The sequence below is a fragment of the Bufo gargarizans genome, chromosome 6 (assembly GCF_014858855.1).
Source record: "Bufo gargarizans isolate SCDJY-AF-19 chromosome 6, ASM1485885v1, whole genome shotgun sequence".
Classification (NCBI taxonomy): domain Eukaryota; kingdom Metazoa; phylum Chordata; class Amphibia; order Anura; family Bufonidae; genus Bufo; species Bufo gargarizans.
This window is the reverse complement of record NC_058085.1, coordinates 273,964,513-273,991,195: the sequence shown is the minus strand read 5'-3', so window position 1 is coordinate 273,991,195 and position 26,683 is coordinate 273,964,513. Positions and strand designations below refer to the sequence as shown.

Genomic DNA, 26,683 nt, shown 5'->3' with positions numbered 1-26,683 from the left:
GGCCATGTTCCGGCATACATGCTGGGTATCGTCCAAAGCTTTTTTTTTTGGTCCGGCCAAAACCCAGCCCCATTACAGTCAATCACTGCTGCTGCCGGCAGTATCCAGCTATACCCGATACGGTACATTCTGGCCGGCTGTTCTTCTTAGAGAATGTACGCTATATTGCAGCTGTGAAAGTAGCATTATGTGTGTGCAATTATTTGCTATACCACTAATAATTAAAAATAGTTTTTATATAAAAGCAATATGTTATTTTAGGAAGGTTTTTCTCAATAGAGTACTCGATTAATCGTAAAAATAATCGGTAGAATACTCGATTAATAAAATAAATAGTTTACTGCAGCCCTACCACAGTCCATAAAAAAATACTGCCAGCAGCACAAAATACATCCCACAAAACTTCCACTGGCCGGCCGTGAGGGGACCAGACGGCCCACCGAGAAATTTCCTGGTCCAACATGAATGGTTACTGTTCAAACGGTAAACGTTATCTGCTCATAAAAATCCGCTGTATGCCCTGCTACTCCATTTTGCACCCGGAAGGAATAAAAATGACACAAACTAATTAAAAGACAATATTTATTTAATTTTTTATGACAGCAATCTGAATTTCTGAAGGAAAAAACCCTGAAGTTTAAAAAGGAACGATTACAAAAGAATAAAAACGCCTAATTTGGAGGCATTGTAACAGGAAACACTTCATTGCAAACCCAAAAGTGTGGCTGATATTAGCTATTTAATGCTCAGACTAACAGATACAAGCCAATTTAAGTTGTTGTTCAGGATTTTATTATTCATCAATCTTATCAACACGCCATGCCGATTAGCTGTCCTGCAATAGCTCCGGAACGACACAGCTCTAACCACTATGTAAGCACTGCAACCATTGAAGTGAATGGGAGCAATGGATGGAGCGGTGTAGTTCTGTCGCCGGAGCCAATCAGAGGGGATGCAGGGTGTCTGATCCACGCTGACCAGATACCGTCCGATTGCCTAACAATAGTAAAATCCTGGCATATCCCTTTAAGGCTGCATTCAGATGGCTGCAATACGGCTCCACACAGGATCTGGATGGAATCCAGTACAAAAGCAGGAAACCTCTACCAAAGGTTTTGTTTGGTAGAGGTTCCCTTGAAGGAGCGTATCCCGTTCCCATACAGTTTTGCATATTGAGGAAATAATTTAACCATACAAAAACAGACAAGAATAAAAACAGACAACACAAACAGATGAATACAAGACTCATTCCATCATTGTATCCCCCACTTATACAGTAAATATTTTTTCAGTAAAGTGCATCTTCTTTAAGATTTGTCTAGTGAAACAGCATTGTTTGCCAATCTAAAACTTAACACAAAACGCAAAGGAGGAGGAGAGATGTTTTTTTTTTTCCTTTTTTATCAACTTTTCACATCATTTAATGAATCGGAATGGATGCTTGGAACTTGGCAAATGTTTACCTCGGAGAAGAGGCAAAAATAATAAAGGCATGATTAGAAGAGAACGTTTCTTGGTGTGATGGCATATACAGCGTGAACAGTTAGATCTTGGGGAGTTTTGGCGCAGTTATGACTGGGTTGCTTTCTTGCAGATACCTCCTACCCGCTGTTTTGTAGTCAAAGGTACAACTGTGAGTTTCTGCGTAACGGTGGGTGGCACAAAAATTGTTCCCACACCTAGATAAAAAGTATCACACATATGTTATTAATGTACAGAATGGACATAAGCGTATCTAAGCAGGAGACAGCATCTAAGTGTCACAAGCCTGTAATGCTTCATTTCACCTGCTGGGGTGCTGCAGGGAAATTGAGCACTTGCTAACAGATAGCACCCTCTTTCACACCCTTTTTTGTTAATTTATATAATTTAAGGGAATCACCAGTTTTATGATGTCCCAACTTAAGGCAACATAAACTAGTGACAGATCAAGAGTTGTTAAAGGGGTTGCAGTTGCAATCCTTCCTGTGATAATGACATGACTGCTGAAAAGTAATCTGTTCAGTGGCCAGTGCAAAAACTGAAAGATTGTAGGATTTTTTTTTAAATATAAGTAGCGATATGGAAAATGAAAAATAAGGGTACTTTCACACTATCGTTTTTCTTTTCCGACGCAGAGTTCCGTCAAAAGGGCTTAATGCCAGAAAAGAACCGATCAGTTTTAACCCCAATGCATTCTAAATGGAGAGCAATCAGTTCAGGATACATCAGGATGTCTTCAGTTCAGTCGTTTTGACTGATAAAGCAAAAGATAAAACCGCAGCATGCTACGGTTTTATCTCCAGACAAAAAAAACTGAAGACTTGCCTGAATGCCGGATCCGGCATTTTTTCCCCCATAGGAATGTACTAGTGCCGGATCAGGCATTCAAAATACTGAAATGCTGGATCCATCCTTCCGGTCTGTGCATGTGCAGACTGAAAAGAAAAGGTGAAAAAAAAATAAAATAATGCCTGATCCGTTTTGCCGAATGACACCAGAAAGACCGATCCGGCATTTCAATGCATTTTTCTGACTGATCAGGATCCCGATTAGTCTTGGGGTCCATTCACACGCCATTCACGCGTTCCGCATTTTACATCGCCGGCACTTATAGAAAATGCCTACTCTTGTCCGCAATTGCGGACAAGCATAGGACATGTTCTATTATTTTATTTTTTTCCGGGAACGGAATTGCGGACTCGGAAGTGCGGATCCGTAATTCCAGATCCAGGCAGCACATCGTGTGGCCCCATAGAAATGAATGGGTTCGCAATTCCATTCCGCAAAATGCGGAACAGAATTGCGGACGTGTGAATGGACCCTTACAAATGCTATTAGTTGGTATACGTTTTGCCAGATCCGGCGACGGAACTGCTTGCCAGATCACTCTGCCGCAAGTGTGAAAGTAGCCTGAGTTCACTACAAATTTATAAAAAAATACGTTTTACATGAACAATTGATTTAAAATAGGTCGTTTTTCTGATGACAAATTCCCTTTAAACAGAAGTGTCTGGGAACCTGGGTGACAACCCCAGTAATAGTTATTTTGGTAAATGTGGTTGTCACCGTTTACCATAACCACATGCAGCATGAAACAGCCATGAAGAATTATAATGACAAAGATAATACACAGTATACGACACAGGTCCTTCTTTCTTAGACTGGGTTCACACACAATACATTTGGTGTGAAATCTAAATCCATCAATGTACTGTACTTCTATTTTACATTTTTTAAATGGGTTGTCCCATGACGAATGTGGTTTACAGTTAAATCCAGCCCACAATTCAGAATATTTTTTGTATTTACACTTATTATAAAATGCTTTAATCCCCATATATTCCAGGAATAATGTTTGCATCCCTAAGGCTACATGCACACAATCAGAATTGCGTGCGGAAAATCCGCACAGTAGGTCATGTACATTGTTTTCTATGAGAATTTGAAATTCTCAATGCACATGATGCGGATTTTGACCTGCGGTGTGGATTTTAAAATCCGCAGCATGTCAATTTATTTTATTTTTCCTGATCGGATTTTCTTCATTCACTTAGTGAAATCTGCATGCGGAAAATCCGCACGCAAATCCGCACCAATTAACGCGGATTGACCGCACAGATTTGCCTACGAACACCTGCGGATTTCAGTGCGGATTCTCCGCACATGAATCCTGAACGTGTGCATGTACCCTCAATGTGCAGAGAGAGAGGCAAAACAGAGAACGTGTGTCCACCACTGCACATTTACAGAGGTGGACACAAAGACTCCTCTACAAAAACAGAAGGTGGCGCTATACTAAGATTATTCCTGGATTATCTGGGGGTCGCAAATAAATACAATAAGTGTAAGATATAAAAAATGTTTATAAATCAGTCTTCGTGGGACAACCGATTTACAAAGTCCACGTGTTGAAATAGCAATAAAGAGCTGGTTTGATTGAAAGATGAGCTGTGGACGACTATGTCTATCAAACAGGGAAACGGCACTGTGAGAACAATGCCTTACAGCCGTTTCCTGACCTAGTTTTATTGAGCCTGCCAAGCCTAGCAGCTATTCTGGATCTGAACAGTTACCTGCATTCATAGCTAGTTGCCAAGCCAGTTTTCTTCCCACAGAGAAAGCAGTGCTTGGATGCCTTCTTCTTACTCCGAATAGCAGACTTAACAGGAGGAAAGAGATGTGTGGCTTCAACTGTACGGGAGGACAAGGAATACTGTAAAGCACAGCCAGCTACTATGAAAAAGGTTTCCAAAATGTCACATAGCAATTAGGTTTTCTCCATTTTTTACAAATTGTCCTAGAACGCCAAATCCACATTGCCCGCTGTGATGCCCCCATTGTTTACAATGCCAAGAGATTTTTTAACTGCTGACAAAAACATGTATCCAGCTGCTGTGGTCAGTCGTTGGTCTCGGTGGTGACCCGTGACTCCTAGAGACACGTCACTTCTGAGGCCAGCGACACACGTGGCCGTGTCTGGATATATAATAGTAATATACAATGCTCAAGGCAGTGGTACATATCAAAAGGGTAAAATAGACATATCTACGGGTTCATGATGTACTTAGTTCATTTTCATGTAGATTAACAAGTTTAATTCACAGACAAGCAACCAAATTTGTTTTTCTAATTCCTGCAGCTTCCGGTGTCCTATACAGCATTTTGTGGCTATTTTTGATCCAGTTCTGCCTTAAAAATTGCATCTAGGAGGAAGGAGATGTGCAAGTCCTTCTTTTCAAATTTTTATTGCATTTCAAGCAACTTCTGACTTTGGCTCAAAGAAACTGCATCAAAAACTTTAAAATTCACAGTTTTTCTTTGAAGCGTTAGTTTGAGACTGTTTTTCAGCCACACAATGTTTTACTTGCTCTGTTTTCCGATTTTTACTTTCTAAGGGGAAATCTGAGAAATTCATGACAAAAAAAAAAAAAAGGAAAAAAAAAACTAAAAACACCACACCCAGAGCTGTGATTTTAGAAAAAAGCCCCCCCCCCACAATAAAAAAAAAAAAAATACGAAAGTGCGGCCCCTGTACACTGTGAAACCCACCAAAATAAACAGAGCGGCGGGGTTGTACAAGCGCATGGTAAATTTATTCATTTTACAAGCGTTCTGAAGATAGCGGAGTGTTGTACTCTACTATCTCCGGAACTCCCATAGAAATGAATGGAGTGGCCAAGTACATGCCTAACTGGCTGCTCCAATCATTTTGGGGGGAGCCATGGCATATGGAGATGGTATAACTTTATATAACTGGAATACCCCTTTAATTCCCTTACCTGTGCTTTTTCCGCAGCTGGCATTAATCACACTTTGTCCAAGTCCATGAGGTGCCTGGAAAGACAACACAGCTTCAATGGAGGACACAACGATGATAGGACAATACAGAATGGACCAAATTTACCATGGTAAGTATGCCGCTTTCTTGGCATTGTTTGTGCAAAATCTGTGCGCTTCATTTTTGACACATTATTCAGATATGCCACAAAAATGACTTCTAAACCAGAATGTTGGCGTGATCAGACCTTGTCCACCTCCTACACATTAATAAAGCTGAACTGGTGCAGGATACTGGTGCATAAATATGGCACAGATTAGACCAACTTGAGTTGGTGTAATCTGGCTATTTGGACACATTTTTGGCATAAACTAAGCCAACAAATAGGTGATATAAACTAGACAGTAAAACCAGATTTAATATACAGAATTTGTGTACATTAATTCTGCGAGAAAACAAATGCTTCTACTAAGCCGTCTTGAGAGAAAAGATGTCTGTTTACTGAAGGATCGGATTACATGTTGCCCACAGAAGTCTATGGAGAGGGGAGAAGTGAGCTGCTGGAGAGAGAAAAGGACATTTTCTCTGATAAGATGTATTGCAAAGTTTCTTATATTCACCTGTGCTATCGATTTATACAAAGTTTGTTGAAATGGGACCAATTAAGTTTTCCTTCAAACAGTAACTCATAAAATTTTTTCCCATAAGTCAATAATACAAGCAATCATAAGAAACTTTATATCTTACTGCAGAGTAATACTTTTTTTCTCCACTTATAAGCAGAATATAAGTCATATAAATGCCTAAAAATACTGGGGGAGATTTAATAAGCTAAATTAAGTTGCACAAAAACTGCTTTGCACCAGATTATGTATGTAATAATAATAAAAAAAATGTATATTTATTTTAAGCCTCCTGGTTTGCAACTTTTTGAATGCCTGTGTGCCTAAATTTGGGCGCATGCTACATTTCTACACTGCCACTGAGGATTGCTAGGGGCTGGAGTAGATTTTAATCTAGACGCCCCAACCTCAGGAGGATGCGCCTAATTTATGACAAAGCCTGCACCTAGTCATAAATTAAAGGGATTCTGTCACCAAGTTTTGGGCTATAGAGCTGCGGACATGCACGGCTAGATCGCCGCTAGCATGTCCAGAATATATCTGTCCTATAGGGCTGTGTGGTTTTAATTTCTTTAAAAAAGGATTTTATAGATATGTAAATGAGTCTTGTATGTGTCCAAGGGGCTGTACTAACCTTCCTGGAGCCCAGCCGTGCCCAGCCACGCCCACCTGTGAAGGAGCCCAGCGCCGCCTATGTCCTCCGAATCTCCTCCTTTCATCAACTATAGATTGCCGTAATCTCGCGATGTGCGAGCTCGCGCATGCGCAGTGCCGGTATAGTGTTCCTTCCCTGTGCTGGCACAGCCTCAGGGAAAGAACTGCGCATGCTCGCGCATCGCGAGATTACGGCAATCTATAGTTGATGAAAGGAGGAGATTGGGAGGACATAGGCGGTGCTGGGCTCCAGGAAGGTTAGTACAGCCCCTTGGACACATACAAGACTCATTTACATATCTATAAAATCCTTTTTTAAAGAAATTAAAACCACACCCCTATAGGACAGATATATTGCGGACATGCTAGCGGCGATCTCGCTGTGCATGTCCGCAGCTCTATAGCCCAAAACTTGACAGAATCCCTTTAAGTGCACCTTTCGGTTGTGATGCAGTAGGAAAGTGGCATAGCTAATTGAAAAAGAGGGAGATACTTAAGTGCTAATGTGTGTCAAAATCTGCCACAAATTAAGCCAACCAAAGGTAGTGTAGTGTAAAGTTACACAAACTGTCTAAAGATGCATCCAATTTATCATTTAGCCCAAGCCACTGTAAAAATGTGCTACATCTTTAGATTTTCTAGGCCAGTGATGGCGAACCTTTAACAGACTGAGTCCCCAAACTGCAAACCAAAACCCACTTATTTATCGCAAAGTACCAACACGTCAATTTAACCTGAACACTGAAAAATACTGGCCAAGTTAAGCTGTGGGGACGTGGCTTAACATAGGCCCCAGTAAAAGGAATGCCCCCGTTGATGCCCTCTAGTATTAATAATACCCCAGTAGTAGCCCTAAATATTAGTAAGGCCCCAGTAAAATTAGCGCTCCCTAGTATTTTTCCGCCATTAGTGGCTCCCAGTATTAATCATGCCCCAATTAGAGGCCACAGTATTGTTAAATGCCCCTTCCCCACTTTTCTTGTGCAAAAAAAATAAAACTCACCTCGCTGCTCATTGGATACGCAGGACAGGACCTGCGCTCCAGCGGGATGACATTTCGCAGGTCCTGCTGCTTCCAGTCAATGCTGCGAAACGCCATCATGCCAGAGTGCAGGTCCTGTCCTGCACATACAGTGAGCAGCGAGTATTCTCTGCGGTGTGATCAAATGGATGAGGAGAGTTATTTATTTATTTATTTTTTAACACAAGCAGATGAGGGGGGCAAAGACTGTACTAATGAGCGCTCCACAATGGAAGTGCTCATTGGTAATAGTGCACAGGTGGCAATCCTACCCATGGCCGGCTCCGAGTGCCACAGATGGCATGTGTGCCATAGGTTCGCCACCACTGGTCTAGCCTAATAAATGTAATCAGCTTCACTGTTATTCCACATGCACACACTAAAATAAGAGTTACTTTTGAAAGTGAATCTGTCAGGTTATTTATGCTGCCCTGTTTGAGAGCTGAATATGGCATCAGTGTACACAGGAATCCACCTGTGCGGGTTGGGTAATCAGGACTCTCACTGTCTCTCTAGGAGTCCTGTCAAGGTTTTCTTGGCTATCCTGCTCCAAATCATATAAACCTGCCTATCAATCACTCAGCTCAGCTACTCTCCCCTCTACAGGGCAGCAGAAATTGTCCAGCAGGTTCACGTTAAGTGCTGCAGTTTTTCTTATGCAGGCATATCTGTACTGCACGAAAAAGTTTCCAGTGGAGATTTTTGGGGCCACAATGCTGAAAACAGCAGCATTCGAGAACCTGTTAATCAGTACTTTTGGATACTCACGTTAAAGACGTTCAAACTGTCGTGTAAAGAAATTTTCTCTTCCTGGAGAGTGGTTGGTGGAGCAACAAGATTTCGTAGTCTCCCGGGATTGCTGGAGCTGTTTAAGTTGTCTCTACTTGCGCTTCGAGCCAGCGAAGCAAAAAAACCTAAGTTATTAAGTGACCCCATGGGTTCTTTCGATGCTTTATTAACCAACTCTGTCATGTCTCTAGCCTCCATTTTGGTAATCACATCTGATCGCTTTCCTGGAGATTCCACTTTCACTCCTCTGAATCTAGTAGTCCTAGAAAATGCAGGATCAGCCATGTTTCGGAGTTGCAGGGAATGGAAATGACTGTGAGAAGCAGGTGGTCTCAGGCTTCCCAAATCGAAACATTTAGGCTGACACGTCTTAGAAAAAGTGGCATTGTTCAACTGTGGAGAAAAGTGGATGGGTGACAGAAACTTGCTTCTCGGTGGACTTATTTCAGCAGTATTGATAAGAGAGGTCTCCATCAGTTCAGCGTTCAGCGATTTGGAGAGTGCCGTCTGATGCGTTTCGACGGCGGAGGCTTCGTCGTTGACTTCTGTCAATTCAAAATCAGACTTAATTTTTCTCAAGCTACACAGTTCTCCATACTGCTCAGAAGTACCTGCCTCAGCCAACAACGCAAAGGATTCTGAAATTGATCTAGACGTATCTTCCGAAGAGAAAAGGTTTAGGTTTTGATGTAAGAGGGAGTCACTGTCTTTTGTCAGCCCATCTTTCTTGGGCAAAGGAGTAACAGGGGAGAGGACTGTATTTGTTGATTGACTCGCATTTTCAAGTTCCACGCGTGAAACCTTGGGAGGTAAATTAATATTAGTGAGTGATGGAATTAATGCTGAGCTTTCCCAGGTCTCCTCTTCTTCTTTGAGAAAGTCACTAGTGATAGAAGGTATTGTTCTAGTAGCAGCAGTAAGGTTAGAAAGTGCATTGTGGGAAGACTCGGACACGTACGGGTTCCCGGGAGGTAGAAACGTTTGTCCAATGTGGGGGAGAACTCTGAGAAGTCTGTGACGGGCAAAATGCATTGAGCCACTTGTAGGCCGTGGGGCATTAGGAGGCCGGGGTTTCAACTTAGAGGACTTCTTCGGCTACAAAAACAAAATGATTGAAGAAAATTATAGTGTGCCAAGTGACAAACATAGACTTCAATAAATTATGGTAAAGGTCTCAGGCAGTGACACTACAAAAATAAAAATTATACATTAGGAGAAGACAGGGTGTATTCTATATAGGCAGCTTCAGCCCTATCTTGAGACATTTAGATACCTTTAATACTTCTGGTGAAATTACTTACAAAACTGTAAAACCTATAAGGAATCCAGCTATCAAGTAGTTCATCCACCAGAAACAACCACTAACTTGATAGGTATATACCTCCAATAACATAATACCTAAGGGAGTACTAGAACCTGCATACAATACAATGCCATGTTATATCAAGTACAGTTTGGAGAAGACAGCTTTAGGAAACAGTCACACTAATTCAGAGAAAGCATTCACTGCTTTAAAGACCTTTTTATTGAGGTTCATGCTCTCCATCTTTGATTTCAACAACTTCATTTTGTTCATAGTGATTGAATTTTCTATAATCTGTTGGCCAGATGGAGAAGCCTCATATCCATCCTCATCGTCTGCGTAGAAGTTATAGACCGAACCTCCACTATCGAGAAGACAGAAACAGATCATGTACAGGATAAAAGAAATGTACTCAGAAATAATTAATGTTTCAAGCGGATGTAGTGTTTGTTTTTCTGGATGATAATGTGCTGGCAGATCGAGTAGATGCTCCAGTATCAGTCCTCTCAGAAAATGTCACTGGGTAGTAAAGTCTGCCCACTTGACAATTTGGGTGCTACAACTAATGGCGCCAGTTGCGAGCAAACTAGTACAAAAAATTAAAAATGACTGAGCCAGCTGAAAGATATGTAGCCAGTTCTAAGGTGGCCACACACATCAGTCTAAAGTTGATCGTCTGAAAAGAAGTCAGCCATATATCTGTCCGATGAAAGACCTTTCATTCAAAGAAAGATCTTTGTGAATGAAAGATTGTTCCAAGAAATATCTTTTGTCCATCGCATGGTTTCATTGAACGTATAATAACTGTTATGGTAGCTATGGACCAAAATGTGTATGGCTGTGTCTGCAAAGTGAAGGTTCACCAGATGTTCAACCATCAACCAACTTCTATCCAATTTCTATGACCAACTTATGCCCTCACAGAACTAAACTGGTCCTCTTCAAGGCCTGCTAATTATTTTGTATCTACGGTATCTTGATGCTCTCCTGGGCTTTGATACCTATTACACTGTAAACTGAAGGCAGATGGTGACTCCTAAAGTCCAGAGTATGTTGTTCAGCACCTGCAATGTGGCCCTTTTGGGCCTCTGCTCACAGGGGAAACAAAGACGTCAGGCAGGACGTTCAATCTTTCATTAAACTCCCTTCTCAGACAAAGGTGGAGATGAACGTAGACGCAACCTGCCAAGTTCAGCAAACCTAAGGCAGCACACCTTAAGGCCTCTTGCACACTGCCGTGTTTCACGGCCGTATGCGGGCCGTGGAACCGCGGCCTGGATCCCTCCTGAGAGCAGGAGCGCACGGCGTCACTGGTTGCTATGACGCCGTGCGCTCCCTGCTGCCGGCACAGTACAGTAATACACTGGTATAGATCATACCAGTGTATTACTGTACTGTGCCGGCAGCAGGGAGCGCACGGCGTCATAGCAACCAGTGACGCCGTGCGCTCCTGCTCTCAGGAGGGATCCAGGCCGCGGTTCCACGGCCCGCATACGGCCGTGAAACACGGCAGTGTGCAAGAGGCCTAAGGCTAATTTCACACTAGCAGTAAATTGTTCTGGCTGAGGAACAGACTAGTGGAAGACACTATATCCGGTCTAGCCGGAAAACGCCAGCGCACCACCAGGCAAAGCAGCGTCTTTATTCCGGCCAAATCCTAGCAATAATGCCGGAAGCAGTCCAGATATCCAGCAAGTTCCATTATAGTCAGTGGGCTCTGGCAGGGTCAGGTATGTGTACGATGTCTTCAGCACGCTGTTCCTCTGGTGAAAAAGCCTGTCAGAAGAATTTACCGCTGGTGTGAAACTAGCCTAATGCATCATAATTCTAGCTGAAGGGGTCAAGAACGGTCAGGTTGGATTTCAACATGCCTAAACCTATGTTCTCACAGAAGATACGCTACCAATACAAATGCAAGTTTCTGGCTGCAGCTTATTCTCTTCTCTCTATTGAGAACACATGCAAGCTTGGATGAACTGTGCATGCATGTGTATGGGGGGGGTAGCTTCATGAGGAATAGCTTGGCCGAATAAGCAGTTGAATATATACTGGAACACCTTCCCAATTAAAATATACCTTTTAATAATATTCTATTAAAATCTGGCCTACAGCCGGACTACACACACACACACACACACACACACACCCCCCCACACAAGGAAGGTCGACAAACAATGTCCTATAATGGCAACGAGGTATATTGGAAATGGCTACAGTTACACCTATATAAAAGGTAAGAATACAGGACTGGTGAGCAATCCTGGGGATTTTGATTACCCCCACACGAGGTACTCTAAGTGTGGGGCACAGCTGAGGACCAAGAAAAATCGTTAAGGAAACCAATATATTGTAGTTCACTGATGACCTTATTTGCATGGGTTCACATGATACACATTCCGTGATTAAGCAGTTGACAGCTACTGTATCTAAAGGTGCATTTTCCCCTTAAATTCAGGGACTTAAAAATTAATGAACAATCCTTTGGATAGGCCATCAATATCAGACTGCTGTGGTTCCAGCTCATGACCAATTAGCTGATAGGAGGAGTTGTGGCACACCGGAACCAGCACAGCGTCTTACACTGCAGAGACCGGGAAATGTACTGCAATCTCCGTGCCATTCACTTGTAGTATACAGGTCAATCAATCAATTCTGGAAACACCTTAAAGTTTAAGAGATCACTCAGTAAACAGCAGTAAATTTGCACATCAGTCTAGTTCTACAGATGACTGAAGTGAAAACTGGAAATTCTTGTCACGGTCAGATAGGTACAAGGCTTTTGTGGCACACCCATAGGTCTACCTAATCCTCTTCACAATGCGAGACCATAGCCGAACTAAGCGCAGACCACAGAGCTCCTAGATAGGAGACACCTCTGACATATGATATTAAAGGCTCATTCACACAACCGTATGAACGGGTCCGCAACTCGGAACAGGTGCGGACCCATTTATTTCAATGGGGCTGCAAAAGATGCGGACAGCACGTAGTTATGTTCCGCGGCCCCGTAAAAAAGATAGAGCATGTCCTACTCTTGTCCACAATTGCGGACAAGAATAGGCATCTCTATTATAGTGGCGGCCATGTGCGGTCCGCAAATTGCAGAACACACACACACGGGCCGGTATCCGTGTGAAACACTACGGTCGTGTGAATGAGCCCTTAGATATGCTGCCCGATGACCACAGGTGCCATTCAGACACATGCATGTACTTACCTAGATCCTTACAGCAAGGGATCCATAGGCTTGGGAGCCAGGAAATCTGCCACACAACATATTCAGAATCTAAAAAGTGACCACAGAATTCTACGGCCACTTAACGGCTCTGTGTGAAAATTGTAGGCATCAAGGTATTCTATAAGTCCCACATGACAAAAAGCCCTCAAAATATGCTTGATCGGCATTAACGCCATTCTGTACACTGCGGGGGTCACCCTATTAAAGCTTGTCTGGCGTAAAACAAAAACAAACTGAATTTTTGCAACTATTTTAATGCCCAGTACAACAGATTGACAGGATGGGGGCAGAGTGTGGGTTTGTTGGGGGTTGGAACTCTGGCCCCAGCAAATTTACAGGCTAAGGCCTCCTGCACAATTTTTTTTTTCAATTTACGTTCCGTCTTTTGCGTTCCATATACGGAACCATTCATTTCAATAGGTCTGCAAAAAAAACGGAAAGGTACTCAGTATGCCTTCCGTATTTCCGTTCAAAGATAGAACATGTCCAATTATTGTCCGCATAACGGACAAGGATAGTACTGTTCTATCAGGGGCCAGCTGTTCCGTTCCGCAAAATAGTGAAAAAGCCATACAGTCGTGGGCAAGAAGCCTAAAAAAGTCGTCGAAAAACGACACCAGTCCATGCCGACGTAGTTTTTTTTTTTTTTTAAGACAGGTGCATATGTATGCCTCATCATAAATTAACCATATACTTCGGCAGCACAGGGGGGACAACTAATATGGGCGTGAAAATTTCGCAAAGGTCCCCCAGTAGATATGTGGGCATAAAGTCATAAAGTGGTGTTTACCTGAGAGATTCCGATAATGGAGTCAAGGTACCATCTCCTCGGTCAACTACTCGGAAGAAATTCAGTTGATCTCCTTCACGGTATACCAAAAATGTAACCTGCTTATTAGTGGCGGCCTTTTCCCACATCTCGTCTCGTACTGGGTCCATGTACTCCGCTAGGTCTCTGACCGGGTCATCCAATGGCACTGAACACGCAAACAAACGAAAATAACAGATAAAACCATCCTATTAGTTTTCATGTGCGGCAGTCTTGGGTGTGAATTGAACCTCATTGACAGTCACTGGCTGCTGCGAGCGACCCCAGCTGAACCGGCGGCAGACTAGTCCCAAAGGGCAAAGCCCGGGTGTGTAGAATTTGCATCCAGAGCTTATTATAAAAGAGACACTCCGGGCACTTACAGGGAAGCACCTGCTCAAGTCTGGCATGCTGTTCCCACTGACAGATATCCAAATGATTTATGTCACTGGGAAAGGGCGCAGGATGCTCATTGTTTGACTCCTGGAAACGCCCTCTTCCTGATAGAACGCCATTGCGCCGTTTCATATCCCCCAGGTCACATATTTTAATGTTAAATGCTGCTAGTCTGCATAATTTTCCAAAAAAAGCCTAGGAATTGGTTTTGGGTAGATCGAAAATATTAGACTGCGCAGGTATATGAAATGCTATGTGTTCATGCCTCAGTGTTCGATTAGGGCCACCCGGATACTCTTTGTAGTGCTACCGATGGACTATCGAGCTACAGTCCAAAGAACACACTGCATGTGATGCTGCATTACAGAATCTAATCCGTAGTGGAGCAGCCAGTCCTAGGGCCCTTTTACATGGACCACGGATCAGACTATTTATCGGGAACGAAGCAGATGCTCCTGATCACTGTCAGGTCATCTATGGAGGAGACTGCTGCTTTTACATGCAATCACATCCACTGTATGGGGACAAGTGACTGAAACAGCGATCACTTGTTGTCCCCATAAAAAATTAATACATAAATAAAATAAAATCATCTTTACTATGCAGCAGATCTTTGCTCATATACCACAATGCGTAGGAACAACGATTTTTTGTTTCCGGCAGGATGACATTATCTCCCGATGAATGAGTGTTTGCTTGTTCATCAGGTGACTGCCAGCGCAGGAAGATTGGGAACGAGCATTTACACAAACCTTCATCCCCGATGATTTGTCTCATAATCAGTCCGTGTAAAATGACCTTTAAGGCGGGTTTCCACGCTCTGAGGAGCAGCTTCCTTCCCAACAACTGGCTGCTCGTTAGTGGAGGTGACCACCAGCGATCACCTCCACAGTATGAGGACGAGTGGCTACTGCTATCGCTCATACAGCTGCGTGTTTTCTGGTCAGCAGAGGCTGGTTAGACAGCAAGATCTGATGCCCAAAAATGCCAAAAATTTCCTTTTTTGCACAAAAGGATCACCCAATGAATGAGCGTTTCACATGCCCCCATTAGAGCAGCCCCTAGACCTACTGCTCCTGCTAAAGTTTCATAATCTACTTACCTCTACGAGTGTTAATTGGACCTCCTCTCATAGCCAGCACCAGCTTCAGAGTGCAACCTTCAGAGATACTAGAGAAAAATTACAAAGCGTTGTGGTTGGTGACATAGACCAAAAAGAAAGTAGAACTGTCTTTTTTGGGGAGGGGGGGGGGGGGGGGGAGTATTGGATTGTGGTGATTAATATCTCCTAGGTGGCCAGATTTAAACTTTTCACTGTGTATTCAATTACCCCTTAATTCCACATTTTTGTTCCCTGTACTGCCTACTTTTACCTGTGCTTAAAATAGGGTTGCTAGTCATGGTCCGTCTATGTGTTGAAGGACGGAGGACGCAGAAGCACGCAGCGTGCAAGGTCACATTACTGACAGCCAGGGACTGTAAGTAAATGATTAAAGCCAGGTCCTCCCCAGCAGCTGATAACAGTGCCTGGGCTGTGTGCACTTCTCCCTGTCCCTACGCTTGGCAGACGCTCCCTCAGCTGGAGAAGCAGAGTTGAAGCAGCGCAGAGCAGGGAAGGGAGATCTGCCATCTGCTCAGTGTATAAATGAAAGCAACCTGTGGTAAGAGGACCCCTTTGTGCTGCAGGAGATTAACCCTTTAGGGGGAGGGCTCTGGTTACTGACACTTTTGGGGGGCTATTGTTACTGGCTAGTGAGGGCAGGCGGGATTAGCCTCAGGGTGAGGGCAGTGGCGGCCATCTTAACTGAATAGTAAGATTGCAGTTTTATGCAGACTGGTTGCTAAGGGCTGAATCTTATTAAATATGGGGTAAGTCAGTCTAATAGTAACTGATTCTGGAATATCATGTTATTAGTAACTACATATATGAAAATTAAAATTAGGGTCTAAGTGTGACAGTTATCCTTTAACAGCAAAAACAGAAAAAACGAAACAAAAAACAAATACTTACTTATAGTCGTTCAGGCTACACTCGTCCTCTAGTTCCTTGTTATTCCAAATCAAATGTTGTTGTGCAATGGGAATGCCTAAAAAGATGAAAGAGGTTAATATACGGTAATAGATGTGGGCAGGTTACAGATCATTACCATCACTGTGTTAATCCCTAAGGGCAGCATAGTGTAGCGATGCTGAGTTCAGAGGTCTGTCAGTACTTTTAGAGCACTGACCCGCCGCAGCGTGCGCCAGCGCTGAGAGGTAGAGGAGTCCGATGAGGCTCAATGTTCCTGCCCTCCTCCATCTCCGAACAATGAGTGGCAGTTTTTCTCCTTGTTGTGAATAGAAAAAAATATAATCTGTCAATAATCGCCCGGAGGCTGCAGAGCGTGGGGACAGTAAGCCTCATCGGACTCGTCTCCCTCGCAGTGCTGGCGAAGGCTGCAGGTCAGTGCTTCAAAAGGTACTGACTGCATCACAGCAGTGACAGACCGCTGAAATCACCCAGTCTGTAACTAAACTATAGTGCCCACCGTCCGTGCATCCTAGTGCAGCTGATGGGTTCCTTTTAAATGTTTAGATTTTTGGGGGGGAAATGTTTTATTTCCACATCATTATACTGCTGTAAAGCAAATCTAACTGCTAGACACAAGCCAAAGAAGTTAGTTATCAAGCTAGATGGCTGCCCCCATAACCAATTACACAAAATAAATAAATCTATAATCAGAAAAAAATAATTCACCATCCGATTTTAATTTGCATTAAAAACAGAAAACCGATACATTCCCATTACAAAAAACGCCAATTAAATGTACCCGCTAACAGTTAAGGCACAAAACACATGACGTCACTCCATAGCTACCACAAGGTTCAAATGGTTCCAGAAACCGCGCCACAAAGGCTGTTATTGGTACTACAGCTAAGCTTCAGGTAAATGGGGCAATGCTGAGATACCGGACAGCCCACTGACGAGGATGGCGTGGTTTCATAGTCTTATATGGCCCCTTTTCTGGTTGCTGCGCAGGCTCAGACCCTGCCCATGCACAGGAGAAGACATAATTTCCCTGGAAGCTTTGCAATGACTACAGACCACAGAAGTGAAGTGACCCCCTCAGAAGTAAAACCATTCTGCCCAGATAACATTTAGGTGGCGTCCAAAGTTTCTCACTTCCACGTCTAGATTTACAAAACCATGTTAATTTAGAAGATTCTCATCAACAGCATTTCCACTATTCCTCCGGGGACATCCTGAGTACTAGCAATGAACGATGGGCAGGACCCGCTTGGCTACACTAGGACATGTACGAATCAACAGGACCTTCTACAAATCCTCATCTTCTGGGGATATTTATCAAAACTAGTGTAAAGTGGAATTGGCTTAGTTGCCCATAGCAACCAGATTCTACCAAAGAAGCTCTGAAAAATGAAGGGTGGAATCTGATTGGTTGCCAAGCCAGTTCGACTTTACACCAGTTTGATAAATCTCTATCAAACAGTCTTTGTAAACTGGCGGCTCTACTTCAGCCCAACAGGAGATAACCCACACTGTGGTACTACACAAGGACGCTACTGCCAAATAACGACCATTTCCTATGACACAAATAAAGAAAAAAAAAAAACACACCACAAGAGTGACCTTCGGCAAGTGCCATGTACGGAGAGGTTTACCCATTGTTAGAACTCAGCAGGGGAGAAGAAGAGTGGACTTACTGGAAAGACTGTTTACGCCACGTCCCCTAGTGACAACACAATAATTAACGTATCTGGAAAACCAGCAAACACACCGACAGAAACAGCCGTAGACCGCCTGGACCAAGTCTTCTACAGTACCCAGACCGGTCGGCTGCCACTCTGGAGCTAGCCATGCCAGAAGCTGGATAAACTGCAAGATCATACACGGACAGGCACGCCAAACCTAGTACGGCCGCAGGCGACAATACTGTAGAAGTCGGAGGTCTTTTGAGAGTTGAAAACTCTTAAGGGATGTACACATGACAGATTTAGAAAACTTGCAGACAAAAAATAAATAAAAAGAAATTTAAGAAAAAATCTGCGTGGAATCCACACGTGTTTTCATATGCATTATTATTATTTTTTAAATCAATGGGTGTTGACTTCAATACAAAGCTGCATTTTCAGCTCAAGGTTTTTGGCGCGGATCCGCATAAAAAACACACGGACAATTGTAAAAGCAAATGCCTGCTGTTTCCCATAGAAATGAAATGAATGGGAGGCTGTTTTGAGGTGGTTTTTTTTTGGAGCTGATTTTAAGGCAGAAATGCTCCAAAGTCAGCACCCAAAAACTCGAACTGGCCCTAGGCGCACACAGCAAAAATCAGCGGCAGAAAAATCTGTAGCAGATTCCTAGTCGAAAACAGGTCGTCTTTGGTGGCAGATTTCTAATATATTGGAGGTTTTGGAAGAGTTTTTACAAGAATATCGGAAGAGTATTTGCGGTTTCTTGGTTTTTCACTTGGTTCTCCTCTCTATCTCTCTGGCCGCTCCTTTAGTGTATCATTCGTCGGCTCTTCTTCTCCTCTTCCTCTTGATGTCGGCATTCCTCAGGACTCAGTACTAGGTCCTCTACTCTTCTCCCTCTATACAGCCCCCATCGGACAGACTATCACTAGGCTTTAGATACCATCTCTATGCTGACGACACCCAACTATACACTTCATCCCCTGACATCACCCCTGCTTTACTCCAAAACACCAGTAATTGTCTGGCAGCTGTCTCATCATGTCCTCTCTGTATCTAAAACTGAACCTCTCAAAAATGGAACTTCTTGTCTCTCCCCCCCCCCCCCCCCCCCCTCTACTGACTCACCTAAACTTGATATTTCAATTTCGGTCTGCAACACTTTCATAACTCCTGTGCAACATGCCCGCTGTCTTGGGGCCACGTTTGACTCTGATCTTTCCTTTGTTCCCCATATTCAATCATTTACACGCTCTTGTCATCTGCACCTCAAGAATAAATCGCCAGAATCCACCCTTTTCTTACAGTGGAAACGGCAAAAACTCTTGTTGTTGCCTTGAATCATTCTCGTCTTGACTACTTCAACGCATTACTAATCGCTCTCCCTCTCACTAAACTCTTCCCCCCCCCCCCCCTTCAGTCTGTCCTAAAGGCTGCAGCCAGGCTCATCTATCCATCCAACCGCTACACTGATGCTACTAGTCTGTGCCAGTCACTTTACTGGTTGCTCATCCACCACAGAATACAGTTCACACCCACAAAGCTCTCCACAGTGCTGCACCTCCATACATCTCCATCTACCACCCTACTTGTGCTCTCCACAGTGCTGCACCTCCATACATCTCCATCTACCACCCTACTCGTGCTCTCCACAGTGCTGCACCTGCATACATCTCCTCCCTCATCTCCATCTACCACCCTACTCGTGCTCTCCACAGTGCTGCACCTGCATACATCTCCTCCCTCATCTCCATCTACCACCCTACTCGTGCTCTCCACAGTGCTGCACCTGCATACATCTCCCTCCTCTCCATCTACCACCCTACTCCTGCTCTCCACCAGTGCTGCACCTACTCCTGCTCTCCACAGTGCTGCACCTGCATACATCTCCTCCCTCATCTCCATCTACCACCCTACTCCTGCTCTCCACAGTGCTGCACCTCCATACATCTCCATTCAGAGCTGATAAATTCCCTTTAAAGGGGTTTCCAGATCCGCTTATACAGGTGACCTGGCCTCAGGAAGGTAATCAATATCTGATCGGCAGAGGTCCGACACCTCTGCAGTAGCTCAGACGCTGGAACTACAGCTCTGTCCATTGTGTGTCATGGAAGGAGCCGATTGCTGCCGCACTGCTCCCATTCGCTATGATGGCAGCAGTGCTGCAGTACCCTTTAATGTAACAGACCAATGTACAGTCCAAACAGATGCTACTAGTCCAACTACACTATACTGGCTATTATAAAAAATCTAAAATTATTCTAAGAAAAAAAAAATGTTGGTGCAGTCCACAGCAGCCAGTCATATCACTTCTTTTCTTTAGCTGAAATCTGATTGATTGCTATAGGTAGCCCTTTAGGCCAGACACACACAAGTGCATTAAATATGAGAAACTTGCAGCGTGCGTCAGTGCGAGGTCCCGTTCTGACCTCCGCTCCTCCGTCAGGATCACACAGCGTTCTAATGATTTATAAAGCTGTGTGGCCCCGAGAGTCCTGGAATCCATTGTAAGACACTGACAGCACTATGTCAGTGTAATTCAGTAGATTCAAGGACTGTCAAGGTCAGACAGCATTATAAATCATTATAACGCTGTGCGTTCCTGTCATAGGAGCAGAGGTCAGAAAGGGACCTCGCAATGACACACGCTACAAGTTTCTCATATTGAACGCACTTGTGTATGTCTCGCCTTACACTTTCATGCAGAAGGGCCATTGCTTCAATCTAACCTGGAATGCAAGTAACATATTACAAGTCAAACAGCCACGGTTCTGTCCAATCAATACCTTCGAGCCTCTGAATTTTGGCTTTTACACAGACAACGGTTTCAAAGGGCGACACCCGAAGTTCAAAGCAAGTCCCTGTAAGAGTTTCAATGAAGAGCTCCATGGTCTCATAAAAAGGAAGCTTGTAATGGAAGGATCCAAGGTTATCTTCGTTAAAAAAAGGAGGCTCCTTCTTGTTTGACATTGCATAGGATATAAAAGTAGCGAGAAGAATTAAAAGGAGGAACCCTCTAGACGGCGGACAAAGGGCAGATTATCATGCGCTCATTCTCCATTTTAAAATATGGCAACCTGCAGACAAATAAGAAAGAGGTTAGAAATAAAGTAAATGCGCAGCGCCGTGACAGGTCAATGATCACCACTAAATATACTCGTATCAACTACTCCTGCCATTCTGACCAGGCGACGATGTTTCATTGGGTGTTCCTGCAGGAAGAGAGAAGGGGCAAATGAGAGGAAGAGGACAGCATGAAGAATACAAGACACAAGTGGCCAGCGTAGACATGTAGGACTATAAGCTGATGGAGCCCATTATAAGTTAATGGTCTCAGTAAGGCGCCGTTGCTGGTGACGGATCCAGCACTCCGTCATTTTTGGTTTTCCGCTCCTTTGACAGAATAGAAAACTGGAACAGGCAATGTGGATGTGAACCCAGCCTGCATGAAGCTCTGTTCCTGCTTGAGTTCTTATTCTCATCTTTGACAGGCAGGGACACTGTGCCGTTCTTCTCAGTAAGAAAACGGAAACCCGATGGATCCAGTATAAGCCATCAGGATCTGTCAGGATTCATCATGTCTCCTGTATTAATGGAAACTATGAAGAAAACGTGAACAGAACTTTTAAGTAAAGGTTACATAACCATGTGCAAATGGGCTGTTTACCTAGCAATCTAAACAAGCAGAGCTGCAGTGCAGAGCATGGAGGAGGAACAGAGCAGCAAACTGAGCACCTGATGGGACAGGAGGTGAATCTGAGACTAAGGGCTCATGCACACGAACGTATTTTCTTTCAGTGTCCGTTCTGCTTTTTTTGCGGACCGTATTTGCGGACCCTAAACCACCAGCCACACGAACAGCAGCACAGCCCCCAATGAGGCAACTTCTTGGGATGCAATTCTGGCTTCAAAAGACGTCACTTAGTCTGTGTATTTTTTATTTTTTTTAACCACTATCTGGTGTTTTTCTACCACTAAAATTACCAAAATAACCACAGGCATTTGTTTTTTTGGGTGGCTTCTTTTGGCACAGTAGGGGAGATTTATCAAAACTGGTGTAATATCAGAACGCCTTTAGAAAATGAAAGATGGACCCTGATTGGTTGCTGTGGACAACTAAGACTTTACACCAACTCTGATAAATTTCCCCCAGTGCGTCTGACCAGAAGCATTTTTTTAATGGCGGTTTTCCCTTATACAAAAAGTGGCAAGAAAACAGAAAGAGCTCCAGGATGCTGAGTTTTTGAAAAGAAGCAAGAAAGACAAAAAACGTCACCTAAACAACAAAACCACCAGTAGCAAAAAAACGAACCAAAAAAAGTGCCCTACGTTTCACATTTCCCAAAGACCTGCAAACATCTGGAGCTGGTGCTGGTCATCAGACCCCCAGTGCCATCATCAGACCTTTGTGCTATCAGCTCCCCTTATGCCATCAGCTCAACCAACCCCCCAACCCCCCCCCCCGGTTGCCATCAGCTCCCTCCCAGTGCAATCAGTCCTTTGTGCCATCAGCTCCCCCCAGTGCCATCAATCCTGTATGCCAGTCACCCAGTGACATCAGGCCCCCCCCCCAGTGCCATTAGTCCTCTGTGCCATCAGCTCCCCCCAGTGCCATCAGCTCTATGTGCTAGTCCCCAATGAGTCTTTTGTGCCATCATCCCCTCCGATGCCAGTGTGCCCTCAGCTCCCCCAGTGCTACCATCTCCGCTCCTAGTCTCCAACAGCCATTAATACTTACCTCTCCTGTAAGGGTGCCGCTACACAACTCCTCTGTCTTCTTCTTCACGCGCTGCACTGTCACCCTGAAGTCACGCAGCGTCAGGTCATAGTGTACGCACGCATACGCGCACTATGTCCTGATGATGTGTCAGGAGGACAGTGCAGCACGAGGGCCGGTGGGTGACTACAAGTAGTAGCAAGCACTTTACTCCCACTCCGTGGTCACATGACACAAAAAATCCTCGATGCAAGAAATTTGCACCGAGGAATTTTTTGTGTCGAACTACTCGATTCAATTGAGTAATCGTTTCAGCCCCATTTTAGACAGTTCCGTGAATCTCCCCCCATTATACTTTTTTATACCAGTTCTGTCTAGATGATTAGTTTTACTTATTCAGGATTCATCCTGTAAAATAGGCAATAAAAAAGTGATGTGCCCCACGTGCATCATATCACTGGGTCACGTGAAGCATGGGGCACACGCTGCAGCGGCCACGTGACCAGTGTCAAACCGGATGACGACACGGAGAGACCCAAGAGCTGCAGTCGAGTCGGGGGAGAGAAAGAGCCGGAACCCAGAGACAGATCAGGTAGCACGATTCCCTCCGCGGGTCCGGTCACACTGAGGGGTCTGCCCAAAAGACCACCAGTGTGAACAACCCCTTTAGGGCTGGATTCACACCATTTTCTGTGGAGTTTTTGAAGGAAAAATGAAAATTCCCGATGTTTGGTGAAAGCCTATGGGAAATGTGAGATGAACAATATATAGGTTTTTACATTTTTTTAAAGCAGCATTTTTTTTTCATCCATGTGAAAAAATGCAATTCAAACAAGTCTTAAAAAATAAATAAATAAATGACTGAAAAAGGTGACTAAAAACATGCTCAAAACCACGTGTTTTTTCTGGCGCTTTTTTACTAGTAAAAAAAACAAACAAAAAAACCCTCCAAAACAACTGTGTATGAAGAGGGCATATTATTAAAAGGCATTGCATAGGGACATGCTCCCAACCAAAGTGACATCGGGGGGTGGGAAGAGCCAGCTGCACACTGGGCGCATTATGATACCGTGCATGATACCCATTACAGCACGCAGCTACGTCTTTCTTTTTTTTATAGAGTATGCCCGCACAACCCTGTAAGGGAACCTGTCATCAGGATTTTGTGTATAGAGCTGAGGACATGAGTTGCTAGATGGCCACTAGCACATCATGCTACCATTACACCCAGCCTCAAAAACCCTTCACTTGACCCATCTGCTTTCTCCAGTTATCGCCCCATATCACTTCTTCCGTATGCCTCAAAGCTACTTGAACATGTCCATTCAGAACTGTCCTCTCACCTCTCCTCCTGCTCCCTCTTTGACCGGCTACAATCTGGCTTCCGACCCCACCACTCGACTGAGACTGCCCTTACCAAAGTCACCAATGACCTACTAACAGCCAAAACCAAGAAACAATACTCTGTCCTCCTCCTTGACCTGTCCTCTGCCTTCGACACTGTTGACCACTCCCTTCTGTTGCAAACTCTCATCTCTTGGCATCACTGACCTGGCCCTCTCCAGGATCACATCATACCTCACCGACCGGATGTTTAGCTCTGTCCTAGGACCCCTGCTCTTCTCCATCTACACTTTTGGCCTGGGACAGCTCATAGAGTCCCATGGCTTTCAGTATTACTCTTATGCTGACGACACACAGATCTACCTCTCTGGTCCAGACATCACCACCTTACTATCAAGAATCCCACAATATCTATCTTCTATATCATCCTTCTTCGCCTTTCGCTTTCTAAAACTTAACATGGATAAAACAGAATTCATCATCTTTCCCCCATCTTGCTCAACCCCCCCAACAGACCTATCTATCACGATCAATGGCTGCACACTCTCCCCAGTCAACAAAGCCCGCTGCCTTGGAGTGACCTTGGATTCTGCCCTTTCCTTCCGACCGCAAATCCAAGCCCTTTCCACCACCTGCCGCCTCCAACTCAAAAACATCTCCCCCATCCGCGCTTTCCTTAACTTTGAATCTGCAAAAATGCTTATACATCGCCCTCATCATCTCCTGCCTAGACTACTGCAACATTCTCCTCTGTGGCCTTCCATCTAGCACTCTCACACCCCTCCAATCTATCCTCAACTCTGCTGCCCGACTAATCCACCTCTCACCCTATTACTCCTCTGCCTCTCCCCTTTGCCAATCCCTTCACTGGCTCTCCATTGCCCAGCGAATTCACTTCAAAGTACTGACAAACACATACAAGGCCGTCCATAACCTGTCCCCTCCCTACATCTCTGAGCTACTTTCCCGATACATCCCCACACGCACTCTCCGATCCTCACAAGACCTCCTTCTCTCCTCTTATCGCCTCTTCCCACAATAGACTCCAAGATTTCCCCCGTGCATCCCCCATTCTCTGGAACTCGCTACCCCAACATATCAGACTCTCACCTACAGTGGAATCCTTCAAAAGAAACCTGAAATCTACATCTTCAGACAAGCCTACAACCAGTGACCCTGCTGCCTCTATACCGCCATGACCAACTTAGCCCGCACCCACTGTGTCCTTCTCCCATACCATGTAGATTGTAAGCCCTCACGGGCAGGGCCCTCTCTCCTTCTGTACCAGCTTGTAACTAGTCTTGTTTATGATTAGTGCAATTGTCTGTATTATGCATGTATACCCCTTATCATATGTATAGCGCTATGGAATGAATGGCGCTTTAATAATAATAATAATTTGCATATGTATCAAATCAGTTTTTTTGACACAATAAAAGCACACAGAGCTATGGGGACTGGATATTGCGGATGTGCTAGCAGCCAATGTCCTCAGCTCTATACACAAAATCCCAGTGACAGGTTCCCTTTAAAGAAGAAGCCGCAGTGTTGCATCTTCAAACAGCTTGTCCGCAGAGGTGCCCGGGATCAGACCCCCACCCCCAATCAGATATTAATGGCCTGAGGGTAAGCCAACAATATTAAACTCCTGGTAAACCCCTTTAAGAACATGGCCGTTGCCCATATACTGCAAACCCACTGTTTGCGGTCCACAATATGGGCACGGACGGCCTATGGTTGTGTGAATGAGCCCCTAGAGGAATGGATTTTCACAAGAAGGGTACGGCTATGTTTCGGGGCACTTACCTGACATGGTTTTATGATTTTGGAGGTGACAGACTCCCTTTTACAATGGCCGCTTACTTTTCATAGGGCATTATAAATCACCCCCCCCCCCCCAGCATCATGACCACTGGTCCGTCCGAATAATTTTTGGACGCAGTTTTACCTGCTATCTGTTTCTCGCGGTAGACTGCGGAAGAAGCACAGCGTGAACACAGCCTAAAAGAAAAGCAAACAGAGCCTAACTCTATGGACACGATCTGCCCTGTCACCTGTATATGGGAATACTGAGCGCTCCTGCAATACAGGTACTATTTCTTAATACAGAGGGCAGGGCCAGGTGTGAACAGATCTTGAGTTAGGTGTCAGCAGCAGGACCCCCGCAGAGCACTGGGGGGCGGGGAGATGACATCTGCTTGATGAGAATACTCTAGTTATTAGAAGGTCAGGGCATACTAATACCAGGGCATACTAATACCAGGGCATCAATACCCCCCCCCCCCCCCCGTATGATGAAATATGACATCACCTCAGGGACAATGCATGCTCCATGTATAATGACCTAACCTTTGGACGATGACCACAAGAGCTTACACTTTAATCCTGAGAGGGCATGACCTACCTCCGCATGTCAGTCAGAAGATCACTCATCGGTGGAGATACCCATGAGAGTTGGCACTGATGGTAGGAGTACACTGGGTGAGAGTCACCAGCACTGCTGCCCCCTTCCCCCACCAATATTCGACTAACCCTTCTGTGCAGGGTGAATACACCCGCATATCACCCCCGACCCTCCAGCTATGTCCACATGGGGAGATAAGACCCCCACCCAACTCTCCCCCTCCAACACCTTCTCAGCGACTAACCCGAATTTGCTTCCAAGCCACGCCTCTCCTTTGTGACGTCAGGAAGACTGATAGACTTCCCGACCATTAAGCATCGGACTCGCACGTCGGCGACCCAAAGGCGTAGCGACAGCCAATCAGAGGAGTGGGCGTGGCCACTCAGACAGTGGAGGGAGGCGAGCGAGGGACGGGATCTACTGCTCTTGTTGT

At 44.6% G+C, this 26,683-nt stretch overlaps 1 protein-coding gene across 5 annotated transcripts; it reads right to left on the bottom strand.

Moving 5' to 3' along the window:
* Window positions 1-568: 568 nt before the first annotated feature.
* On the bottom strand, window positions 569-26,683 carry ZFAND4 (zinc finger AN1-type containing 4). Of its 5 annotated transcripts, none has more exons than XM_044296816.1 (11): window positions 26,495-26,511; window positions 25,795-25,847; window positions 20,572-20,862; window positions 16,104-16,179; window positions 15,195-15,262; window positions 13,679-13,865; window positions 9,867-10,014; window positions 8,327-9,442; window positions 5,262-5,316; window positions 4,056-4,173; window positions 569-1,679 (listed from the first exon to the last, which is right to left on the bottom strand). In XM_044296816.1, exons 3-11 carry the CDS (start codon window positions 20,753-20,755, stop codon window positions 1,544-1,546), a joined length of 2,088 nt encoding a protein of 695 aa, XP_044152751.1. In that variant the 5' UTR covers window positions 20,756-20,862; window positions 25,795-25,847; window positions 26,495-26,511; the 3' UTR covers window positions 569-1,543. The 5 variants fall into 5 exon arrangements, with proteins under 5 accessions (XP_044152751.1, XP_044152750.1, XP_044152752.1 ...); XM_044296815.1 differs by lacking the exon at window positions 26,495-26,511 and adding an exon at window positions 26,251-26,479; XM_044296817.1 differs by lacking the exon at window positions 25,795-25,847 and having other exon boundaries at window positions 26,495-26,683.

Excerpts from the sequence above, each read along its gene's own strand:
- ZFAND4 (XM_044296817.1), bottom strand. The coding sequence starts at position 20,755 with ATGTCAAACAAGAAGGAGCCTCCTTTTTTTAACGAAGATAACCTTGGA. Across the intron at positions 9,443-9,866 it reads GCATGAACCTCAATAAAAAG|CCGAAGAAGTCCTCTAAGTT; the intron begins GTCTTTAAAGCA and ends TTGTTTTTGTAG. Across the intron at positions 1,680-4,055 it reads GCAACTAGCTATGAATGCAG|GTGTGGGAACAATTTTTGTG; the intron begins GTAACTGTTCAG and ends CTTTTTATCTAG.